We start from the raw sequence: 23,200 nt of genomic DNA, 5'->3' as shown, positions 1-23,200 counted from the left end.
CCATTCCAAATTTTTCGCTATTTCTCCGTTTCCGTACCTTAAAATTTCCTTTGTGACCAAGTTGTAACCCAACTCAAATCCAGCAGAAGAAGGTTTTAGTTCTACGTTCCGTGTCATTGAAAGAGACTTCTCATACGAGCTTCAACTTATCGAGGTCTGACGTTACGCTTCCAAAATTCCTAAAAGTCGAACTGGCGGGAAAAATGTGCATCATTTCCAATAATCGACAAATGTGGCGACTAGAATGCGGCGAGCTATTTTACTCTGAAATGCGCAAGTTTGGGTCTCGACAAGCGCTTGTATTTCTCTCCCGTCAGAGGCTGATGAGATTATTCCCCTAACAAGGCAGCACGTTCAGGCTGATCTGTTCCGCATCAGGTTGTCTGATGACTCCGGTGCTGTCGTTTAAGCCGCGGAGTTATTATTAGCTGCCTCGCTACTCCTTTTTAAGGCACAATTTTTATGAATAAGGCCGTTTCCAGAGCAGAGGAGGATCAAGGGTTACCGCAGGGTTACCTTTTTCCACTTGGCTAAACGCGATTGCTGGTGTGCAGAGTGATCTCGGCGTCTAATTAGAGGATATATCAGACATGGGACTAAAAACAGAATCTCCTTGCCGGGTGTGTTGTGGAAAACTCTTCTCTTCTGACGACTGGCCGTTCAGCATGCGTCCGCTTAGTCAGTCAGATAAATTTACACGATCGCCTCAATAGCGGCATTTTAGCAAACGTTGTAGCGGATATATAAATTCTACACTCGGCTGCTCAAGTGTGCGCACACCCTCTTGACTTTCAATTTAACATTCAAAGTTCAGCACACACCTGCCGCTAATTAAAGGAGCGCTGATTAACCCGAAATAATGTTCTCTTCTTTTTATTTCGATTATTGCTTTTGTCTAAAGAATTTATGCTAACAATAGCAATGAGAAAATGAAGCTTCGAAATTGCTTCATGAAGCAGTTATGTTTTTTGTTTTTTAAACTCCTTGCGATGGCGCTCGTTGTTCAACATTGGGCTGAAACCTTAAACCTTTTCATTGAAACCAACCGTGACGTATAGAGTCGTCAAAAACTACAACTGGTTCATGAAGAAAATTTGAGGCTTCATTTTCCCATCACTCGTTAACAGTTCCTGGTATGTGAAATGAATCACCATGTTAGCAGCCTCCCTGAACAATTTTCTTATGGTCTGGTTCACTTGTTGAGGGACATCTATTTTATTTATTTATTTATTTATTATTTTTATTTATTTCTTTTTTTTTTCCTTTTGTTATTTGTTTTATTTTTCAAAAGCCAAAGTGTTATCGATCACAGTGTGTTAAAAAGTTCTGAAATGATTTTTCCTGCCTTTCCATCCACTGCACAATTATTAATTGCATTCAGCATCAACAACATTCAACGCACTGCAAAAATGAAATCTTTTTATGCACGTCCCAAATCTTTCTCATACACATTTTATTCACTTACCAGGTTCCCTCTGTCATCAGCTCACGTTTGGTGTTTACAATTCTCATCCGTTCCACAAAGACGGTCTCTGAATAGAATTTGACATTGCACATCCCTCAAACAAAAAACGTTGTGTGTTTTTGAACATACCACAGACAACCAACTAATGAATGAATGCTGCCTCTTTTTTTTTTTTTTTTTTTTTTTTTTTTTTTTTTTTTTAAACAGCTCACAAAATTTCAACTTGTCTTTCCTAAATGTACCACACGGTCTTGGATTTGTGCTTTAGTCTCAAGTAAGCATCGGACTGCAGGAATCTTGGACAAGAGTCTCTTTCCATGAGCAGGTAAACATGTTTCTGGGCCTCGTCGAAGCACGTTGGACTCGGTTGATCCAAGGATTTCTTGATCTCTTCTCGAATGTATTGATCCACATTGATCTATGGCGGAGAAATAAAAAAAATGGAGGCCTTTTCCTCAAAGTTGATGAAGGAAATGTGATTATAGAAAATAAGATCACTTCAATATAACAAGCGTACCTCTTTACAGGCTGCAGGGTGGAGGAACTCTTTGTAGATCGCTCTGGCTTTCCACGTGAGGTTCTCCTGCGAGCCGCTGGCCCGGAAGTTCTCACATGTGAGCCAGAAGTCAATGTTTTCATCACTGAACTCAGATTCAAGATACGAGCGGAAGGCTGTTAAATACACTGTGTCCATAGAAAGAACAAATTGTCATACACATGAACATGAAATGCTTCAAATAATGCAATCCAGACTCCCAAAAAGGGCCGGCTCGACCGTTAGGCCGTCGAGGCAGATGCTAAGAGCGCCAAGGACACTAGGGGGCGCCAAAACGGGGATGCGACGTGGTGTGGTGGCGATGCACCACCTTCAATTTTAGTTTCTCGTAACTTAATTGAAGAACTACTTGGCTTATAGATTGAAATTCAAAACAATGCCCAATTATTGTAATATCAATGAATATTTCTGAATGAGACAACGACACACTCGATCGCCCTCCCAATCGCTGACAGACTTGATGGTGATGGCTAATCAGTAAATCAATTGTTTGTATTTTCAAGTCGCGTGGTTACGAAGGGGATCTAAAAATAATTTAGAGTTGCATGTTGTCTTAGTCAAAATAATTTAAAGCATGTTAATTGTTTTAAACTTTGCTACATACATAGTTATGAGTAGGATCATCATCATTATTATTGTCATTAGCATTATTATTACCAATTTTAATTTTAAACTGCAGTAAATTGCAAATTAATATTCCACAGCATAATAGACAATATTTTTCTTTTTTTGTTATGGAAAATAATTGTCATTATGTTTATTTTATTTTATTTTTTTTTATTTTGTGAATGCTTGCACAATCGCTGACACTGAGGAGCATAAAAAAAAATCTTGCCTAAGGCACCACATTTGCTCGGGCCGTCAAATTGTTGTCGTTTTCTAATGAAGTGGGGAACGAAACGATACCTTGATCCTGCAGTAAGTCTTCAAGACTTGTCCGGAGTTTGTGGTCACTAAGTGGCCTGTAATAAAGAGCGGTAAATAAATAAACACATTTTAATCCCAAAACGTGAAGGTGGGAGGCCTAGGTACTTAAATATTCGTCATACGTGATATCTTCTGCTACGAACAAAATGAATCCGATAAAAACGATTCTATTTAAACCTTCTTCTGTCAACCAATCAGGAAGGAGATTCATTTCTCAACAATCACAAAGCATTCTCAATCACACGAAGGACTTTTTGCGGACTTACCTTCTGGGCCGTGTCACATGTTTGATTAGATCCTTTATCTTATACAGACCAAACGTGGGAAAAAAAGTATTCGTGAATTGTCGCATTCCTTCTTGATCGGGAGCTGTTGCAGTCTTCAGTGGCGGTGTGTTTGTTTTAAAAGCGCCGATGAGTCCTGCGCTGACATGAAAGCTATGGCGCCAACGGGAAGGTGTGACACCGGTGACGTGAAGGACCTGCCAGGGCCGGCTTCAACATGCCTTCGACATACTCGCTGTTGTCTTTGACTCACAGCTGTAAAATTCCACTGCGCAACACGTGACATGTTCATTTAAACGGCATGCGGCGTTCGCATTTTCCACATTAAAAGCATCCATCTCTTTATTTATGCTGATTTTCAGAGGAGGGCATCCCTAGTTTAAATCTGCACTTGGAAACATTAATTCTAGTTTCCAACCCTACATTGAAATACTAACCCTAGTTTGAAACACTACTTTCAAACCCTCACCCTAAATCCTAAACCCTATACCTGAACCAGGGGTGGGCAAACTTTTTGATTGGGCCACAATGGATTCGAAAAATTTGACAGAGGGGCCAGACCAGGAGCAGATGGATGGAGTGTTTTGGTAACGTCACCTCATCGTAGGAAAAAAAAAATATTCTAAATGAAAGTGAACAAAAGCATTACAACAATAAATATGTCTTTGAAAAAACACAGTATTTAGAAAATAAAACATAACTAGGTTTATTCATTTAATTTTTTTCAAGTTCACAGGGCCGGATGAAAACGTTTCACGGGCCGCATGTGGCCCCCGGGCCGTAGTTTGCCCACGCCTGTTCTAGATGATTTTCAAGTCATAGAAGAAAGACCGAACATAAGACAGAAGGAAAAAAAAGTCACATGAGCACGTTCGGTACAACAGATGAATTTTATTCATGGAAATGTCTTGCTGAAGGTAAAAAAAAAAAAAGAGATTAGTTTATGGAAAAGCGTTTGAAGCTTTCATATAAATAAAAAAATGGTGTCAGTTTATTACCAGCTGCCAAGTTCATCTTCAATGAAAGTGCGTGGTACTTATCATCGTTAATATTATTATTGATACTTTCTACAAACGGTGAGTTCATAGTTGAATATCGTTGCGTGTCATGAGAAACCCTTTGAACCGAATCGCTCCCAAAACGATGACGCAATCCTTATTCGAAGAATTTTAGGGCTGCATGTGGCATCTGCGGGATGAAAACGTCAAGTGCCAAACAAAGAACTGATTCAGTCTTTTACATTAAAAACTGCAAAGGAATGGAAGACAAAGTAACCCCCCCCAAAAAAAAACCAAAACACTGCAACAAATACACAAGCACGTAGTGTTATTCGATACAAATAAAAAGAAAATAAGTACATATTCAACACGATTGCCCTTTGAACCGTTGATGAGTGCCACTCAGCAGGACAGAAAACAAACTCTGAAGAGGAGTCACCGCATCAGAGGATGAAGAGGAGGAGGAGGACGACCAAAAGCATGGCCAGCAGCACTCCGATGGCGCACCACTGACGGCGGTCTGCGCCGTTGTGAGAGGGAAAAAGAGAGTAGCTGAGAGTGAGCGCGCGCGCGAGTCATCGTGCAGAAAACCTACCGCTCGTCATGTGAGACACTTTGGCCAGTTTCTTCATCACGTTGTCCAGTCTGGAGTGGGTGTTGTCCATCTCCTGGCCGAAGTCGTCCAGCATGCTGCCGGCCGGGACACAAACAAAAGATAGAACACGTAAGCGCCGCTTCTCCTCGCCCGTCGTTACAACGAACAAATCGGGAATCGTACACGGCCTGCTCGTCCAACTCCAGGCCGATCCGCTCCGACATGTTCTTCAGGACGCCGATGGTTCCGGACACCAGCTCCAGTTGCTCGTCCTGCTGCTCCGCCATCAACTAACGGGAAGACGCACCAAGCGGAACAAGATGAGCAAAGCGAGCCTGCGCGCCCGCCGTGTGTCTCGGCTAACCTGCTGCTGAAGCTGCTGCTCTTCGATGAAGTCCGAGTTGGCGTCGCGCAGCCGACGCTCCGCGGGCCGGTACTTATCGACGTCGCCCAGCAGCGCCTGCGCACACCGGACATTCGTCAAATGTCACCGCGTGACCGCGCGCATGCAGATTTTCAACAGAACCTGACGACGAAGGACCTGTTTGTTTGTTTTGTCGACGAAGGCCACGGCCGGACCGTTCGACATGTGCTCCTTCATTTGCTTCAAAGAGAGAAAAGCCGCACGTGCTAAGTAACTCAAAAAGTCTCGCTCGCGTGATGACGCGCGAAGAGGCGTGTACCTTGACGGTGTGTCTGGTGCTGCTGATGAAGGCTTTTCTCTTGGCCAGCTCGGCGGCGTCCAGGTTGAACTTTTTCGGGTTGGACTCCACGATGCGTAGGTTGACTGTTAAGAAAGCAAGCGCTCGCTCATGGGGCTGAGTTTAGTGAAAAAAAAAATTGTTCTTGCACTTTGTCGTTCAGGAGCTTGAATCCTTATTTTTATGCATGAGAGCCCTTTGCATTTAGAAAGAAAAAATATATATGTGATTATTTTGTTGCTTGCGAAACAAAATCTTTGCATTGAATCGAAATAAGAATTTGCTACAATCTGCTTTAAATTTAGAAAAAAAAAAACATGTTTGACGATTATTTGACCAGTATTACAGACTAAACCAGTGACTGAATCATTATAAATTTATGTTTATAGATTTTTAGCATTTTTAATTTGAAATAATGTCATGTTTTTTTTTATATTTTATTTGTATCTGGTTCTTTAAAAAAAGATATATATATAAAAGTCAACAAATGAATGGTTGACTATCGTGGAAAGGATATTGATGGTCTCGTCGAGGTCTTCCAGATCCCACTCGATGGAGCGCAGACTGTTCCTCAGCTCGTTGGTGGTCCAGTCCATCTCCTCCTTGGAGGCTGCGCCTCCTTCCAGCAGCAACTCGCTCCATCTGTGATGGAGGCTCAGAGCGCCGCTCACGGCCTTCTGCACCTCGCTGTTGACACACAAGCAAAGTTGGATATGGCCAGCTGTCACAGATGACTTTTGGGCAACCAATAAATTGGGCCCAGTTAAGCGATGAGCTCGAATCCAATCCAATGGCAAGTCACAAGCTGCAGAACACACCAACAACACTGATATTTCCACTTGTTCAATCCACTTCACGTTGTCTGCTGTGTCAGACGCCTTCACTTTTCTATGTAAACGTGAAATGTTTGCCAGGACTGGTCAATTATTATACATACCAGACAAATTGTTTATTTGAATCATTATCAAGTGACTTTTTTTCAATAAATTACTGTCAAATGGACTTTTTGGTTTAACTAGTCGATTGTGAATATCGGAACACTTAATGCTTAAATTAGTTAATCCATTATCCAAATTACTGTTTGCTTAGCGCAAATAAAAGGTAATTATTAAAATGCAGTGTTTGCTAGGACAAGTCTATGACCGATGCTGCGCGGACGGAGTTTTCGTGTCTGGACGAGAAAGATGTGCAAGTGCTAGCAAGCTAACAGCTTCTCAGGAGCTTTTCTGACCCTTTGACAACGAAGAAGGGGTCTTCCATGGACATGTTGTCGCCTCCGCTTCACTCCATCACTCGCGTCACACTCTTCAACAAGCTCAACGTCCAGAAAAAGGCCCTACTTGTTTTCTTTTCTGTTCTTTTGTTAACGCCGTTTGTTTACATGAAGCGGCGGCGGCTGCGGCGCCTTCCGCAGCGGAAATCGCACACTGACGTCATCGACGGGGAAAAATGACGGGAAAACACTTCTACTGCCATCTGGTGGATAGAAGTGGATCTACAGTACACAAAAACAGTGGTTCGCTTGAAATACTTTTTTTTTTTAGCATAGTAGGCTAAGCCTGAATCAGCGCACAGCATTTTGGGCTGAATAAAAAAAATATATCAATAATCATTATCATAATCAATGCTATCAGTGTAGTGTCTGATTTATTAAACTTTAGAACCCTCCAAACTTCATTTGTATATATCCACAAAAAATATTCAGCATAAAGTGTCCTCTTTTGGCTCATAGAAGAGATTTGCAACCTGTGGATAAATAAAACAATCTTTGACATAAAAACGGAATTTTGCCAACTCTGGTTTGGCCTTCTTTTGCACTTGTACCTGAATATTTTCACAAGACTTATGAATCCAACACCGACTCCATTGTTTTCATATTCAAGAGATTGCAAATCCAATTATTTTTAAAGCATGTTTACATGTTTATTTAAAATCACAGGCCACATGACCAATTTTGGGATGGCTTTTTATTGAGTAGGTGATTTGACAATAAACAAGCAACATTGTGGAGAGAAATGTAGTCTGTGTAGGAGAAGGGTTTGCCCTTGTGACAAGTTAAACCAAAGCAACGAGTTGAGATCAGGACAGCAAAAACGAGCGTCCGCTACGCAGGTAGGCAAGGAAAGCCGAACTAAAAAAAAAAAAAAAAAAAGAGCAACAAGCTGCGACTTGTGGTCTACTTGTGTCCCTTGCTGGTCTTGAAGGACACCTGGAGGACTTTGTCCCCCAGCCTGTAGCCGTTGAGGTTGTGTATGGCCATGGCCGCCTCCTCGTAGTTGTTCATGGTGACGAAGCCGAAGCCTTTGCACTTGTTGCTGTTGAAGTCGCGGATGACCTTGACGTTGCTGACGGCGCCGAAAGGTCCGAAGAGCTGCCACAGCATCGCCTCGTCCGCCTCCTGGCCCAGGTTGTAGATGAAGATGCACCAACCCGACGGGCCTCCCGAAGCACCGCCCCCTCCGCTCATGTGCTCCACACTCATTGGAGAGAACCTTGAGGAGAAAACAGCTGTTACGTTGCAGACACGATTCACCTCCAGAAACCAGTTTTTAACCAGTTTAAAAAAAAAAAAAAAAAACGCCATCTTTTTGGAGTTACCAAAACTCTCGCTGACTGCTTATGTCGCTGTTGAGACATTTCAGCTTGGGTTGTTCCCTTTCCTGAGCACATGCATGTCTGGTACGCGCGGCGTGTACCTGAATCTCTGCGCCTGGTGGTGAACGGGTCCGGCGAAGCGTCGCGATTGGCCGTGGTACATTTGTGACATCAGCTGAGTGTTCCTGGCCTGGTTGGGATTGGCGGCAAACTTGACCGTGATGGGCTCAGCGCTGCCGGGAGGCGTGTGGCCATTGAGCTGCTTGATGGCATCCTCGGCCTCGGCCCTCTTGTCAAATCGGATGAAGGCCACGCCTCTCGACAAACCTAGAAAAATAAAGAAATACATTTTATTATATTGTACATGGTCGAGTGCACGCGTGAGCTAGATGTCTTGGGGAAGCTGGCGTGCGTACCTGATGCCTGATCCACCAGCACACGGGAATTGATGATGTGACCATAACGGGCAAACATGTCTTCCAGGTCTTGCTGGCTGATGGTGCGCGGCAGGCCGCTAATGTACAGATTGGCATCTTTTATGGTGTCCGAGCTGGGACGCGCGTACGACACCTGCGGCAAAACGGCAAACACTTAAACAGGTGTCACAAAGTCAGCTTGCTCAAAAGAAAACATTGACACGTTTTCGAGCAAAAAAATCCATTTACAGCATTTGGGAAATGTCACATTACATCAAAACAAAAGTTTCAAACAGCAACGTTTGTTCAAATAAATAGATAAATAAAAGACATTAAAACTTGATAAAAAAAAAAATCAAAGAAACTGCTAATAAAAATAAAAGTCAGGCATAGTAGAAATGACAAGTCGTTCTGTAAAAAGAACAAAAGAAAACAACAACAATGTCGAGTACCTTGAGGATGCTTGAAAAAGAGCGCCCCCTACAGAGCAGCAAGTGAAAGTGGAACTTTACCTTGATGGTTTTAGACTGAAGCCTCAGGCCGTTGAGGGAACTGATTGCCCTCTCGGCATCACTAGCGTTAACAAAGTTAACAAAGCCGTAACCTAAACTGTTGCCTAGAAACACAAAGCAAAACAACAAAACAAAAACAACAACAAAATGACAGAGGTCAACAAAAGTGCACAGTGTACAAATGCTTGCTAAGGCCATATGACCTTTCACCTGCGGTGATATTACAAAAAAACACAAAAAGGTTTCAAATCAAAATCCATTTGCCGATCGCCATTACTCTTTGAAAGCAGGGCCAGTCGCCGCGACAAACACTTTGGAAAACGCTCACAAGTCAACTGGCTCCTGCAACCGCAACCTGGTCAACAGTAGGGGTGTTCCGAGAAGATACTTGGATCGGATTGCGGTCCGATATTAGACCAAAATAAATAAATAAATAAAACCGGTGTCAGATTTTTAATCGGACCAAATCCAAAATCTTCGATCTTAGCAGCCCATTTGAGAATACGCTCCTGTTCTTGTATCCAGCAGCAAAGAGAACGAGCGTGCGTAGCATACGTGATGAAAACAACCACGAAGGCTTCAGACGGCCGGACGCCCGAGGGGGGGGGGGGGGGCAGGAGGATCGCGAGGACGAACAGCCGTGCTTTTTTCGCACCTTTGTTGCTAGATATTAAAATCATTTAGACTTAATCGGCATTGGATTTCAGTACAAATTCACGAGTCGACTTCCACTTTCAATAATAGTCATCAATAACAGCCGCACTGCTTGGAAGTGCGTCTATGGTGAGTAAATGTTTGGAATAAATTATTATCACACTTCCGTTGCTGATTGTTGTTATTCAGTTTAATAGTATAACTTCATCAAGTCTCTTTTATTCATACTAAAAAAAAAAAGAATAAATTAATTACATTATAATTCTCGCTGATATCGGTATCGGAGCGGAAGTGAAAAACGTATCGGGACACCTCTACTCAACAGCAATCAAATTCAACATTCCAACACATTGCAACACCGGTTCCCCAAAAATAAGGACAGCGGTCGGCAGGAAAAACAAACAAAATGGCCGCCCAAACAGCATTTGAAAGGGAACCGGTCATGAAAAAGAAAAAAAAAAAAGGAAAAAAGAAAAAAGTGTCAGAGTTTAAAAAAATCCCAAATTAAAAAAAACAACATTTGAAAATCAAAAAGATTTCCATCGGCGTAAAGGCGGCATGCTTGTGGTGGAGCGTGACGTGTCACTCCCGCCCGTTTGCGAGGGGTCCTCGTTTCACGAGCCTCTGACTGGCGCCGAGAATACGCGAAGGGGTCGGTAAATGCTTCCAACAGTGACTGAGCGTGCTTTGAGTGCATCGTCATCCCAGTCGCGCTCAAACTGTCCAAAGGGAGGCGACGCCCCTGCTCGCCCGTTTTCTTCTTTTGGGAATTTTAACGGTTGAGCGGCTAGCTCAGGTCAGCAAAAGGTGCCTCCCAAGAGCAGCTCTTTCAATGAGACGACATGACTCCGTTACAAGTTAACATCAGGAGTTTTTTTTTTTTTTCGTTTTGTTTTTAAATAGTGGCCCCTAATCTGACATTTTTGTGGCACACGCCGTTAGTCGACTTGCTAAATAAATATTGATTGCAATCATTGCCGATAAATGGATTGAAGTGTGGAGAAGCTTGCAAACAATCAAAAAAACAAAAAAATAATTCAAGTAACTCCTGAACTATTTGCTCAGTGTTGCCTACTGTTCATTTTCAAAGTAGCCTTTTTTGTCATTCTGACTTTACGATCGCATCAGCGTAGCAAAGTGATGGACTGCGTCGTCAAACGAGGACCCCCGTGTACACAAGGTCATCACCGTCGCCATCCTCCGCCGCTAACATGAATATGACAGCCAACTCATTTGAGCGACTGCAACAGGATCCATCGCAAGCAAGCAAATGGCAACGTACCTGCAACTTTGTCCCGGATCAGCTTGGCAGACTCCACCTCGCCGACGTTGCTGAACAGGTTGCGCAGTTCATCCTGGTTCATGCTTTGCGGCAAGTAGTTGACGATAAGGTTGGTTCTGGCGTTGTCATCCTCCATGGCGTGCTCGGCGTAGCCGTTATCGTACATTTCCTGCGGACGCAGCGCCATAACATCGTAAGCATATCAACATCAGCTCAGCAACGCCTGCTACTGCGCAAAGTCACCTTTGCTCCGCTGGCTCCTTGAGCGTCTCTGACGTCCTTCTGGGACGCCTGCACCTCGCACACCTGAAACACAGCCTTTGGGTTAAACCGTCACCTGCCGACACAAAACGCATCCCGTTCAACTTTGCGACTCTTTGACACAGACCGCCAACAAAGCGTGTGCGGAGGCTTCTCTCACCTTCAAATACCTCACGTGTCCTCGTCTCAGCGCCATGTGATTGACTGACTGACTGACGGATTTTTGTCAGTCCGTCCGTCCCTGTAACACAGTCACAGGGCTGAGCAACATCACACTCCCTGGACCACAACATCCGACAACCCATACATGGCTGAACATACGCAAGTTGTCAGATTTTCAGATTTGTACTTTTGAAAAGACAACAAATATAAAGGAGGCAACAAAAACGACTTGAGTCACACGGTGAAGAAGGTAAAGTCTATCGTAACACACTGGGGTGCCAGAAGTACTAAAAGCGCACCAGGTTTTGCTTTTTTTCCCCAAGGCCACAACACACGAATCCAACGTCGGGCATCGTGCCCAACTGTTGCGTTGGTCTATAAATCGGCACGTCGGACCGGAAAATGATCTAAGAAAGACACCAGAAAACCGAAAAAGATGCCAGTTACGCCGTATATTCTCCACAAGCGTGACAAGTAGTACCCCTCCATGCCATCAGGGGCGATAGTCACAGGGATGTCGAAAAAGGGTAGTCTTTCATGAATGAGAGTGATTACTTTGTCTTCGTGCTCTTCGGTCCAGCCAGCCATTGTGGAGACGTGAAATTGAGCAAAGTTATTTTAGTTTTTGAGAAACAGCTTGATTATCAGTTTTTCCGCTTTCGTCACTTTTGGGTCGTGTCCAGCGCGTTGATTCGCTAGCTAAAAGCCAATCACAGCGCTCATTTGTCCCGACGGCCCGACGCGATTTGAAATGTTGAATCGGGCAAACACGCCCCAACAATGGTTCCGACTTGACAATGTGGCGCACTACACTAAACAGATGACTTGTACCAACTTTCCGACGGCCGACGTCGCGTCGGTGTGTTGCGGCCTTTGAGGGATAAGCAGAAGTAGCTGGAGCACGAGTAGCACGTCAATCGCTCACGTTTCTTTTGTATTAACGTCGTGAAAGCAATCACTAATCATTCCGGAGCAGTGCAGATGTAAATTATATGACGAGAATGAGAATGGGAGCAGCGAACGCGAAAAAAAATTACAAGTCTGTTGGTTCATCTCGTATCCCAAATGGAACTTAGAGGTTGTGTGGTGGGCCTTACCTTCGGTACAATTGCTTTTGGCTGCTGCCCTTTACAATTTTCTTCTTATTTATTTATCTAATTTATATATTTGTCTGTATTATTGTTTTATTGCACTGGAGGGGGGAGCCCTCTAATCTCGTTGCACACTTGAGTACAATGACAATAAAGGGATTTCTAATTTCTAATTACCAATGTGTAAAAGTACTAACATGTGATTGCTGGGGTGATTTTTTTGTGTGTGTAACACTAAAGATCTTTCTTTGTAATATCGTACTAATAAACGCGCGAGTAGTTGGCATGATCGCGACAGGAACTGTCCGTAGTGTTTCATCTCCGGATAGACATTACATGAGTTTGAACGCCACCTCGGTCAATTCGAGGTTTTCACGAAACTAGCATGCGTGCAACCGTTTCAATGAGACCACAGACACTCGCAAACCGAACGAAAACCCAACTAGACGCGCTTTGCTACATTGACCTCCGGAGACTTGATGATTTGTTCCAAATGGTGTGATGACGGCCACGAGCTAGCAGCTAACGTTAGCCTCAGCGCAAACAAAGAAAATGATGGCGGGAAGAGGCAGCGGCAGATTCTTACCTGGAACGACGAAAGGATGACAACGTAATAACGTCTGCGCGTCGAAATGTTCACAACAAAACGACGAGGCAATTTGACTTCAGTTCGAGCGCAAGCTAAAGCTAATATGCGCCTTCGTAATCACGCCGAAGGAAAAAAAAGGCAGGCCGGGAAAAATCGTGCGCAACGCCGCAGTTTTCCCCCTCCTCCTCCTCCTGCTTCTTCGTCGTCTTCTTGTTGCGTTTAATGGTGCTTTGCAAACTCAAGCGGTTCATTACCGCCACCCAGTGATATGCCACGGTAACACCTTACAGACGCAATAATTTTTACTCGTCAATATACCATCTCGACACTTGTGCAAAATTTACGCTCCTTAAATTCTTGCTCATATCGAATACGGCTCCACCACTCATCATGCAGCTCTCGTTCTCATATTTTTGTTAGATTCCATCAGTCCAAGGTGTATCATTTCTACAGATAGATCTCCGTCGCCTTTGTTTTGGCTTTATGGACGGTCGAGGATGTGAAATTACATCACTATATCATATAATCCCCACCCACTCATTTTCTTTTCTTTATCCGTGACATTTCACCTTGTCACCTGGCAATTAAGTACCAAATGTGCAGATGAGGTTTCGATCCTTTTCTCCGATGGCGGAAGTGACGTCACAACACGCAAAGAAGCGAAAGATGTCGGCCCCATTGGAAGTGGTGGTGAGCAGCGACGCGAGCTCTCAGCTTTGGAACGTGTCCGTGTTCGACGTGCACAGCGGCTCCAGCCTGCTCTCCTACCGGGGCGGCAACAGTTCGGCTCGGACGCTGTGCCTCCTCAACGGCCAGTACCTGCTGTCCGCGCAGCTGGCCAAGAACTTTATTAACGTCTGGGAGATCCACAGAAAGGTAGCGAGCCAGCCGCACGCAGCGTCAATCGCGTCGGTTTAGTTTTCCTTTGCTTTGTTTGACTGTCCTTGCTATTTCACGACAACCGCTCAGATGCACTCAAATGCAATTAATTTCTTTCGAGATGGCGAGGAAACCCCGCTTCCCTTTTCGTCAAAACGGGCATCCCGACCGAAGAAAATGAGCGTCTGAAATGTTCACAAGTCAACGTCCTAAAAAGACCTTCAGAAACAAGTTTTCAGCTCAGAAGCACGTCTCTCTGATAAACGTTTTCAACACAATATGAATGACCGAACCAGCAGCCGGTCCGTCTCAATGGGATGCACCTCGAACCTCGAGTTCGCATTTTTCAAGTAGCCACTAGAGGTATAAAGATAAAAGATGTCCTTTATTAGTCCCACAATGGGGAAATTTGTATTGAGGACCATTCAAAATAAGGACATGCTATACGCGTCTCTTGAGTATGCGATTTCGAGATTTTTAATCCTTATCTGCTGTTCACACAATGAATGGTCATCCTACTCAAGTGTACCACTTCCTGTACTGCCTGCAGGAGCAGCTTCAGCAGAAGATCGTTTGTCCAGGTGTGGTCACGTGCATCAGCGCTTCCGCAGATGGCGTTTTCTTGGCGGCTGGCGTGGCCGAAGCCATTTATCTGTGGGAGGTGAGCCGACGTCGTCGTGGTCTGCAGGTCCGGCCATCCGCACAAGCTGTTGACCAGCTTGTCGCTGCTCTCTAATTGGCTAGGTGTCCACAGGCAAGCTGCTGTCTGTGGTGACTCGTCACTACCAGGACGTCACCTGCCTCAAGTTCACTGATGATGGCAGCCATTTTGTTTCTGGAGGGAAAGACAGTGTGGTTTTGGTGTGGAGTCTCAGCAGGTAGTTGCGCTGTCTCTTGTCAATTTGGACTTGGCCATCGCTCCTGACAAGTCCGAGCCAAAGTGTCCCTCCACCTTTCACCCAAATCCTGTGTGTGTGTGTGTGTGTGTGTGTGTGTGTGGGTGCGTGTGCGCGGCGCAGTGTGATCCAGGTGGACTTAAGCCACGCCCCCGAGCCTCGTCACATTCTGTCTCGTCACTCTCTGCCAATCACAGACCTCCACTGTGGCATGATGGGAGCTCAGGCCAGAGTCACCACCGCATCCTTGGACCAAACAGTCAAGGTCAGACTGAGGTCATCATTTCAAGTCCAGCTCCTGCAGTATCTTCATGCTTAGTGTGTGTGCGCGCGCGTGTGTGTGTGTGTGCACGCAGCTTTGGGAGGTGTCTTCAGGCGAGCTCCTCCTCTCGGTGCTCTTTGACGTAGAAATCATGTCTGTGACCCTTGACCCCTGCGAACACTCCCTGTTCTGTGGCGGCAGCGACGGGAACATCTTCCAGGTTTCTCTGTGCAATCAGGTCAGTCAAGGCTAATATTTGATTGAACGCACACAAATGTGTGTTGGGTGGGATTTGGACAAATGCCCAAGTGCCACATGTGATGCGATTAAAAAGATGAGCCGACTCAGCAGTTTGGAGCAAAACAGGCTAACTCAAATGTATCGAAGCAAACCAGTTTCATTATTGTCTAAAAACAAAAACAAGATTTTTAATCTTGAGGCGGCCTAATGCTGCACACAGACCATGGAGTCAGAAATTAGCTAGACTTTTCACGACTCTCCAACGTCGATAGGCAAGTGTTTGAGATTTGTTGTCAGTGTTTTCAGCACTTTGCGTTGGTTAAGAATTTGTTTAAAAAAAAAAAAAAGCCAGACTACTAGTTTGGATTTGAGGAAAATTATAAAACAAGATCTATTTGGACATTGAGTGGGAGTTCCACTTGCAGTTGGGGTTTCTTTATGACCATGCTCTTAACTCAAAACACTCATTGGCAAATCATCTTTCGTACTGAAATAAATGAAAATGCCGCTTAATTGCCATTATCTAATGAAAGTGACGTGCAAGTTTGTCTTCGGCAGAGCACGTCAGCCGATAAATCATTCCAGTGCGACGCTGAGGGGAAGCAGACGTTCAAAGGACACAGGTGAGCAAATACAATCGAAACCCCTTCCGGAAGAGAATTCAATTTTGGTGCCGACGCGTGTGCTACTTGCACCCAACCCTCGCAGGAAGATGGTCACCTGCCTGTCCGTGTCCATGGACGGGACGCTGCTGGTGTCGGGGTCACATGACGAGTCAGTGCGACTGTGGGACGTCCAAAGCAAACAATGCGTCCGTTGCTTCGCTCACAAAGGTGCCTCAATTAATCATTTCAGCCTTTAACATTGCAAAGCAAAAACTGCCAATGATGGGCTACTAGTTCGAAGTCTGCGAAGAACTGAAAATTTGTGATGATTCAACAATGATCTTTTCCATAAATCAGCGGTGATTGTTGCTGGTTTGCTCCATAAGATCGGCCCAAAATGAAAAAAAAGTCTGCAAAATATTGAGCATTGTTTTCCAAACTCCAAGCGGGTGTTTGCAACTGTCTTTTTATTTTATTTTTTTGGTCGGCTTTAATGAAGGATGACAGAAATTTGAGATTTGCATTTGTTTAGATTTGATCTTCAACAAGAGCGATTAATCGATGATCAAACAGCCTTCCATTAATTTGACTGATTAGTTTCAAATGGAGTGTGAGTCACGAAAGGCAGATTTTTGTCTTGATGCTTTTGCCGAATTGTTTTGTCTTCAGGTCCGGTGACGAACGCCAGCATCACGGTGGCTCCCACCAACATGTTCCTACCCGACTCGCGACCCTCCGTCCCGCTGCCGCGCTTCAGCCGTCACCAACTGGAGAGCGACGGCGGCCAGTCGGGCGAAGTGTGCGTCCGCCTTGGACTCCACGCTCAGGTACGGTGGCATCTTCAAAAGATGATTGCGACACGCCCCCCCTCCTTTTTACGGAGCATTTCTGGAAGTGGTTTGCATCTCAGCAATCTGACAAGACGGAAGCCATTTTTGTTTACAAAATCTTTTGCTTTGCTCCTCGTAGGAGGAGGAGCCGGCCTACCTGCAGAAAGCCGACAGGCTCAATGACTTGATGAACAGCGTGACCGACAAGGTAAGCGAGCGTCGACGACGTCCAACACAACAGGAAGCGAAACGTGCTTTTCAGGGGCTCCGTGTCCTTTATCGCTCTTTATCTCAAGTTGCTTTCGGGAGACGCAGAAAACAGCAAAGCGCGGGTGGCTGAGTTGGAGGAGGAAGTTCAAACGCTGAAGAAAGTCAACAAAGATTTGTACGACTTCTCCAGTCAGCTGCTGACAAAAGCCACGTGAAAGGCTTTTGTGACGACCACTTCGCGTTTACTTGCATCAAGTCTTGATTCAAGCCAATAAAATGGTTTCTTCTGGCTACTATTCCAGTTTGTCTCTGGCTATTTTGAGGCTTACTTTTGCCAGAACTTTTATGAACCAGTTCTTGCGGGCCAGGGCTCGGCAACAATTTTCCAAAATGATTCATGCCGATGGGCATCGTCTGATGCATGTGTCCTCAAATGACCTTTAATTAGGATGAATCATTTTATGATTTGTCATCAAGCTATTAAAAAAAAAAAGAAAAAAGACTAATGGTCTGTTGATTGGCCTAACTACTGATGGAGTTATTCTCACTGGGTCTCCTGAAAGGGTTACTGAAAGATTTATTCTTGACAATCCAAAGAGAAAAAAATATGATTTTAATGAAACAGTTCAAGATAGAAAAAAGGCGTGACCAAGCGGACGTTCAGGCGAGCGTGGGCGGAACGCGCCGCCACAAACCTCCACACAGGCAATTTTTGATCCATCGCTGCTCCCACTGCTTCATGGCGTTGCTGTTGTTGGGTGAGCGAAGCATCGTCACGCAGCCGCACCTCCAAGGACACGCCAGCAATTGTGAGTGCATCTGTCCGTCTTTAAGTCTTGAAATAATTTCCTGTGGACTCACCTGGTGCAGGCCTTGCTCTCTTCTGTGGGACAAACGCCCATGTGGACACATCGGAGGTTGTCGGTCCTCTGACAGCCGGTGCTCCTGGTAAAAACAAAATCCGTTTAAAATTCAACGCCGTCCCATAAAGTCGGATTAAAACACAAGAGCAAAAAAACCAAAGCAATATTTCCCCCCAAAAAAGAGAAAAGTTTGCATAGAATAAATTCTCTTGTCACTGTGATTTTTTTTTATCTTAATGGCAGTAAATAGTTCATATTTAAGCTACAATGAGTTTGCATGTCCACCCCGCCCGTGCCTGTGTGGGTTTTCTCCGGGTATTCCGGATTCCTCTCGCATTTATGATGAATTTTGCACTGTAATGTGCTGGGAGCCAAGGTTACGATAGTTAATTAAAACAATTGAAAAAACATTTTTGTTAATGAGATAAAATAAAAACTAAAATAAACTACATTTCCCAAACTTAAACTAACTACAATTATTGTGAAAATGTAAATTTCCATCTTTGTCAATTACTATTAAACAAAAGCTTTTGGGGTTCCTTTCTAATAATTATAATAATAATAATTTAGTAATTTATTACATAATTCTATAATTTTTTTTTACTTGGACCCGACAAATGTATCATATGTAAAAAAAATAAAATAAAAAATGAAGAAATAAAAACTTACCTAGACCAAAACATTTTCGCCCAAAAAAAAAAAAAAAGCCTGACAAATTTGCTCAAAGTGTACAGAATGTTTGCAAAAGCGGGAAAGGTCTTTCCCTGTCCCCAAATCACGACAAACGGTGTTTTATGTAGAGGACTATTGTGGCAATGCATCATGGGATGGAGTGCAACGACTTTTCTTTTGGCCATCCTCATTTTGGCATGCGCTTACCTGCCGAGGCCGTCCGACGCGGCGAGCGATGCCGTTTTCCCAAACTGCAGCCTGATTGGCTGCTTTCCCTGCAGCTTGACGATGACGCCGTCATTGACGGGCAGCCAATCCATGCCGGGCACCAGCAGTTGACTGGGGAGCAGGCAGCACTCGTCAATCAGGCTCTCGTCGGGGTCCTGTGGGGGGGCGTCGTCCCGGCCTGCAATCAACACGTTACAACCTCTTGGCATGATTTCATCCAATTATTGGATAGAAAATGATTTTGTAGATTGACCAAAACCAAATAAACGAGAGAAGCTGAAATCTGAGAATTTGGACAATTTTAAAAAGTGAACTACCACCAGTGGTTCTCAACTGTTGCCGTATCTTGCAATTGTTAAAAAGTTGTGATCCACTTCGCTGGCAAAGAAGAGAGACAGACGGAAGTTGGCGATGGATTCTTACAACACAGCCATAGCTTGGTGAGCAACCGGAAGAGCAGCTGCAAACTGTCCTGGCTGTCCGACGTGGCCGTGAAAGTGGGAAGGCAGCCGGGCTTCAGCAGACCCCAGATCCGGATCATCACCAGCATCTCTCGTAGCATTCCCAGCGAGGCTCCGTCCCGCATGAAACCAAAGCCGGGCCGCACCACCGAACCCTGATGAAGATGGGAAGGAAGTCGATTGGGTTAGGCTTAGGGTCAGGGTTAACGTCGGGGGTGCGCTGAGGTCAGCCGGGCCGCCGGCTCACCTGGTTGGGGAGATTGGCCAGCAGGTAGAGGACAAAGTCGCCCACCCATTGGATGAGCTGCTGAAGTGACTGAAGGGGGGCCCCGTCCAGCACAAACTCCTCCGTCTTCAGGTTGATCATCACCTTGTCGATGTCTACAGACACAATCGCCACCAACTTAGCTCACGTCCGTCGAGTTTGCGTGGTTCCGTGTGTGATCGCCACCTCACCCAAGTCCATATTCTTGGCGCAGATCTCGCTCAGGCGGTCTCCGGGACTTTTGTCCGGAGTGTTGAGGACGTGGGGTCTGAGTAGAGACTTGAGGGTGGAGCTGATGGCGATGAGCAGCAATTTGGCGTGAAAGTCGCAGGCTCGCGCCGCCGTGGCCGTCGACAGTTTGCACAGCGATGCCTTGACCGCCACAATGCGCGTAGCCAGGACCTGCAACGCGACGCGTTATGATCACGTGGAAGCGGGCGGCGTTTGTATTCAAGAGTGAGCACAATTTCGGACCTGCTGCAGCGCCTGGTTTTGCCTCATGTACTCCTCGTGGAGTTTGTCCACCAGGTTGTGGACCATGCTGGGCTGCACGTGCAGGAGGACGTCCCACCAATCGTAGCCCGTCACCATGCAGTACTCCAACAGGAACAGGAGGTGGCGCAGCGTGGTGTTCATCTCCAGCACTTGACCCATAGAGGGTGACACTCGAAGCATGTGCAGCTGAGAACCCGTCACATGAACCGCAGAAAGAGAAGAAAGCACAAATGGTCAAGTCAAGTCACGTGTCACATGGACGGCAAAATCTGTCTGGGCTTTTTCTCTAGTGCGCCAAAAAAATGCTGCCACCAAAATGACCCCTGCTCCTTCTTGCTTGCAAGGTTAGAATAGTTTGGGAATTTTCATTAGAGTCATTTATTTCATTTGCAGTTTTGTCTTTTTACATTTAGCTTGTTTTAATTCGCTTTCAGAGCGGCTGTCAGGAATTCCAGCAAGGACAGCATGCCACTGTTGCTTGTAGCTGGCGTACAGACTTTTCTAGCTTCTTGTTGCACGTGGCGTCGAGTTGGTCGTGGATGAGAGCTAGTAACGCAAAGGCAAACCTCACCCGCTTGGGATTGGCTGGAGGTGACAGCATCCGGCGTCAATTAAACCTTTCTTTTCTAGAAATTCTATGTGGTAGTTTAGTTTTGCAAGGTTCGAGCCAGGAGGCGTGGCTCGATTTTGGCCCAAATATTCAAACTGTTTGATAAAATTCAACAAAGATGGCGCATGTGTGTGTGTGTGCGCGTGTGTGTGGTTACCTTGCCATGATTGTCAACTCCAGCCAGCGCCAGCGATGTCCAGGAAAACTGCAAGGCTTTGAAATGGAGGCCGGGTGCCCCGGTTCTTTGGCGCTTGACGGCCGACTCGTCTCCCGGCCGCTGGCCCGGCCCGGCGGCGGAGGAGGCAGCGGAGCCGTAGAAGACGCCCATGGTGTGGAGGGACAGGCGGTGGAGGATCTGGATGGTGCCATCATGGAAGGCCAGAGCCAGACCTGAAGGTGCAACAGTGGCAGCTGTCAACGGCGGTCCTCGTGTGACGACGGCTGCAGCAGGCGGGGCTCACCCAGTCCGGGGCAGAACTTCAAGTCGGTGTTAGAGATGGAAATGGGCAGTTTGGGCAGGGCGACAGCTGACACTCTCTCCAGGTCGTTGGTGGTGGTCAGGATCCTCCACTTCAAAATGGTGGGTTGCTTCTCGCCCACTGGAAGGTCGGAAATCCCAGCGCTGATGTCAAATCAATGTCGATCAACGGTCAAACATCTTTTGGACTCACCGACGGGCGATCGATGCTGGAAGATGTTGTTGACGGGGAGCCCCTCCTTTCTCAGCGACCAACACTCCACAATGCTGCCACTCTGGTTAGATGCGCACAACAGAACCTGAACGACACACAATCAACACAGCAGCTCAACGTCTTCCGTGGGGCAACTTGATGCTCTGGACTAAACCTTTTGTTCCAACGGCCACAAATAGAAAAATGGAAGATCGCAAGGGTCAACCTTGACCATTTTCAACACGATGAAAACGCAAAAAATTCTTTTTTTTTTTAATAGCATTGTATTGAGTAATAGTCGGAGGCGGCAAAAAAATTGAACAACACGGTGGAAACGTGTATAAGAAAATGCGAAATGAGAATTGAAGACGCCTGTCAGATAAGCGTGCTCGGTTACCTGCTCGGAGTTCTCTCTGGTCAGGAACTTGAGGTGCGTGACGGCGGGGTACTTGTCCCGCCTCAGCGGGTCTGTCGTGCAGCGCAGGAACAAAGAGGGGAGAAGTTCAGTGTCGATGCGGCACTTCTCGCTCACCACACTCACCACCACCTGAACGGACAAACTCGTGAATGATTTTGGAGTTCAGGCGCCATCAGCGCGGCCATCCCGCATGCCAGCGTGGTACCTTGTAAAACTGGACCGGCGACGAGCTGCTGCCGTCGGTGGCGGCTACCACGATGTTGCCGCCTCCCGTGAAGGCGATGTCGGCCAACGCCACGCGTCCTCGCAGGCGACACAGACTCTCGCTGGCCGTCAGCAGAGCGCCGCCGGGTTTGAGCAGCGACACGGTGACCAGACCGCTCACCGTCACCGCCAACCAGCCCTCCATCGGCTTCCCGCCAAACAGCGTCAAAGATGGCGAGAACTTCACCCGGGAGAACTTCTCGCCAAAGTTTGTGGAACCCGACTGGAAACAAACCAGCGGCGCTTAATTTATAGCAGCGACAACGGCGGCGGCGAGGCAATACCATCTCCACGTGCAGAGCCAGTTTGACGCCGTTGTGCAACCAACTCAGCGCCACGATGGGATCTCCCTCCACAGAACTGCTCAGAACACTTTCCCAACTGTTGACCAGGTGTTCTGACATGGACCAGCACTTGATGTGCCCGTCGCCGTCCGCCGACAACAATCTGGAGCCTGGGAAGCGAACCAACAACCGTTCAAACTCCCGTCCAACTACACTCATTATTTTGAGAGGGAATCTTGTCCCATTGCTCATCTTTATGTCGCTACAGATGACTTTGGTGTTTGTCACCTGACCTGACTGGTCCCACTCCAGACAGGAAATGACCTCAGCGTGGCCCGAGCTGATGGAGTACACATCCCAGGGATGCTCTGTGTCCATGATGTGGATCATGTGACTGACATCTGCAACATGTCAACCAATCAGAAGAATGCTGGCAAAGGCCCAGCGACACTCAACAAATGACAAACGCACTGATTGGCTTCGAGGAAACACGTGCATACCTGGATCGCCACCGCCGTCGTCATCGTTCTTCAGATCGGTGGTGAAGGCCACGAGGTTTCTGCAGGACCAGGAGCAGACCAGGGGGATGGAGGGGCAGTGGGTGCTTTTGGGCCGCCTCTCCCAGTCACATACGTACGCCAACTCCATGCTGCGAGTGGCCCTCCTCTCAATCACCAGCAACAAGCAAAACGTCCGGTAAGTTGAATTCCTGGCACACACATGCATGGAGCCTCAGCAAATAAAAAATCCAAGCAGTCATTTCTTTGCCCCCTTGAGAAACGTACACCACACACAAATTAGCAAATAACATGCACGTGCCACCTGAGTTGGTTTCTGGGGACGATCTAGTGCTGCGACTGACCCCAACTTTAAGGATCCAAGAAATTCTTACTTTAGGGGAGGTTTTGTCAAGCAGCCACTTAAAATGTGGTCAAGGGCCACAATTGCCCACCCCTGAT

General features: G+C 46.1%; 5 protein-coding genes across 6 annotated transcripts; 1 reads left to right on the top strand and 4 right to left on the bottom strand.

Annotated features, from left to right (window-relative positions):
• Positions 1-1,665: 1,665 nt before the first annotated feature.
• On the bottom strand, positions 1,666-3,424 carry LOC148324882 (regulator of G protein signaling 21-like). Its single transcript, XM_088313477.1, has 4 exons — positions 3,215-3,424; positions 2,928-2,983; positions 1,983-2,149; positions 1,666-1,883 (listed from the first exon to the last, which is right to left on the bottom strand). The coding sequence occupies exons 1-4, from the start codon at positions 3,298-3,300 to the stop codon at positions 1,698-1,700; spliced, it is 495 nt and encodes a 164-aa protein (XP_088169603.1). The 5' UTR covers positions 3,301-3,424; the 3' UTR covers positions 1,666-1,697.
• Positions 3,425-4,103: 679 nt separating this feature from the next.
• Positions 4,104-6,953, bottom strand: stx6 (syntaxin 6). 2 transcript variants are annotated; one of them, XM_088313472.1, is made up of 8 exons: positions 6,758-6,953; positions 6,044-6,213; positions 5,509-5,603; positions 5,352-5,429; positions 5,190-5,285; positions 5,009-5,115; positions 4,826-4,920; positions 4,104-4,750 (listed from the first exon to the last, which is right to left on the bottom strand). In XM_088313472.1, the coding sequence occupies exons 1-8, from the start codon at positions 6,790-6,792 to the stop codon at positions 4,674-4,676; spliced, it is 753 nt and encodes a 250-aa protein (XP_088169598.1). In that variant the 5' UTR covers positions 6,793-6,953; the 3' UTR covers positions 4,104-4,673. The 2 variants fall into 2 exon arrangements, with proteins under 2 accessions (XP_088169598.1, XP_088169599.1); XM_088313473.1 differs by having other exon boundaries at positions 5,367-5,429.
• Positions 6,954-7,475: 522 nt separating this feature from the next.
• LOC148324880 (ELAV-like protein 1) lies at positions 7,476-13,318 on the bottom strand. Its single transcript, XM_088313471.1, has 8 exons — positions 13,086-13,318; positions 11,407-11,487; positions 11,229-11,291; positions 10,986-11,154; positions 9,050-9,153; positions 8,538-8,691; positions 8,223-8,448; positions 7,476-8,018 (listed from the first exon to the last, which is right to left on the bottom strand). Exons 2-8 carry the CDS (start codon positions 11,440-11,442, stop codon positions 7,703-7,705), a joined length of 1,068 nt encoding a protein of 355 aa, XP_088169597.1. The 5' UTR covers positions 11,443-11,487; positions 13,086-13,318; the 3' UTR covers positions 7,476-7,702.
• Positions 13,319-13,580: 262 nt separating this feature from the next.
• Positions 13,581-17,306, top strand: wdr18 (WD repeat domain 18). The gene is made up of 10 exons (XM_088313470.1): positions 13,581-13,964; positions 14,518-14,628; positions 14,712-14,845; positions 14,987-15,128; positions 15,220-15,363; positions 15,924-15,988; positions 16,074-16,198; positions 16,640-16,797; positions 16,940-17,008; positions 17,097-17,306. The coding sequence occupies exons 1-10, from the start codon at positions 13,692-13,694 to the stop codon at positions 17,223-17,225; spliced, it is 1,350 nt and encodes a 449-aa protein (XP_088169596.1). The 5' UTR covers positions 13,581-13,691; the 3' UTR covers positions 17,226-17,306.
• A 218-nt stretch (positions 17,307-17,524) lies between these two features.
• med16 (mediator complex subunit 16) lies at positions 17,525-22,929 on the bottom strand. The gene is made up of 15 exons (XM_088313469.1): positions 22,742-22,929; positions 22,535-22,642; positions 22,242-22,411; positions 21,899-22,180; positions 21,673-21,822; positions 21,276-21,381; positions 21,066-21,203; positions 20,762-20,994; positions 19,974-20,180; positions 19,691-19,901; positions 19,482-19,615; positions 19,197-19,389; positions 18,753-18,951; positions 17,872-17,955; positions 17,525-17,797 (listed from the first exon to the last, which is right to left on the bottom strand). Exons 1-15 carry the CDS (start codon positions 22,887-22,889, stop codon positions 17,671-17,673), a joined length of 2,490 nt encoding a protein of 829 aa, XP_088169595.1. The 5' UTR covers positions 22,890-22,929; the 3' UTR covers positions 17,525-17,670.
• Positions 22,930-23,200: the final 271 nt, after the last annotated feature.

This window comes from Idiotropiscis lumnitzeri, chromosome 13 (assembly GCF_059441095.1).
Source record: "Idiotropiscis lumnitzeri isolate Australia: NSW breed Sydney's pygmy pipehorse chromosome 13, RoL_Ilum_1.0, whole genome shotgun sequence".
In the NCBI taxonomy this organism is placed as follows: Eukaryota; Metazoa; Chordata; class Actinopteri; order Syngnathiformes; family Syngnathidae; genus Idiotropiscis; species Idiotropiscis lumnitzeri.
This window is presented reverse-complemented; position numbering and strand designations above follow the sequence as displayed.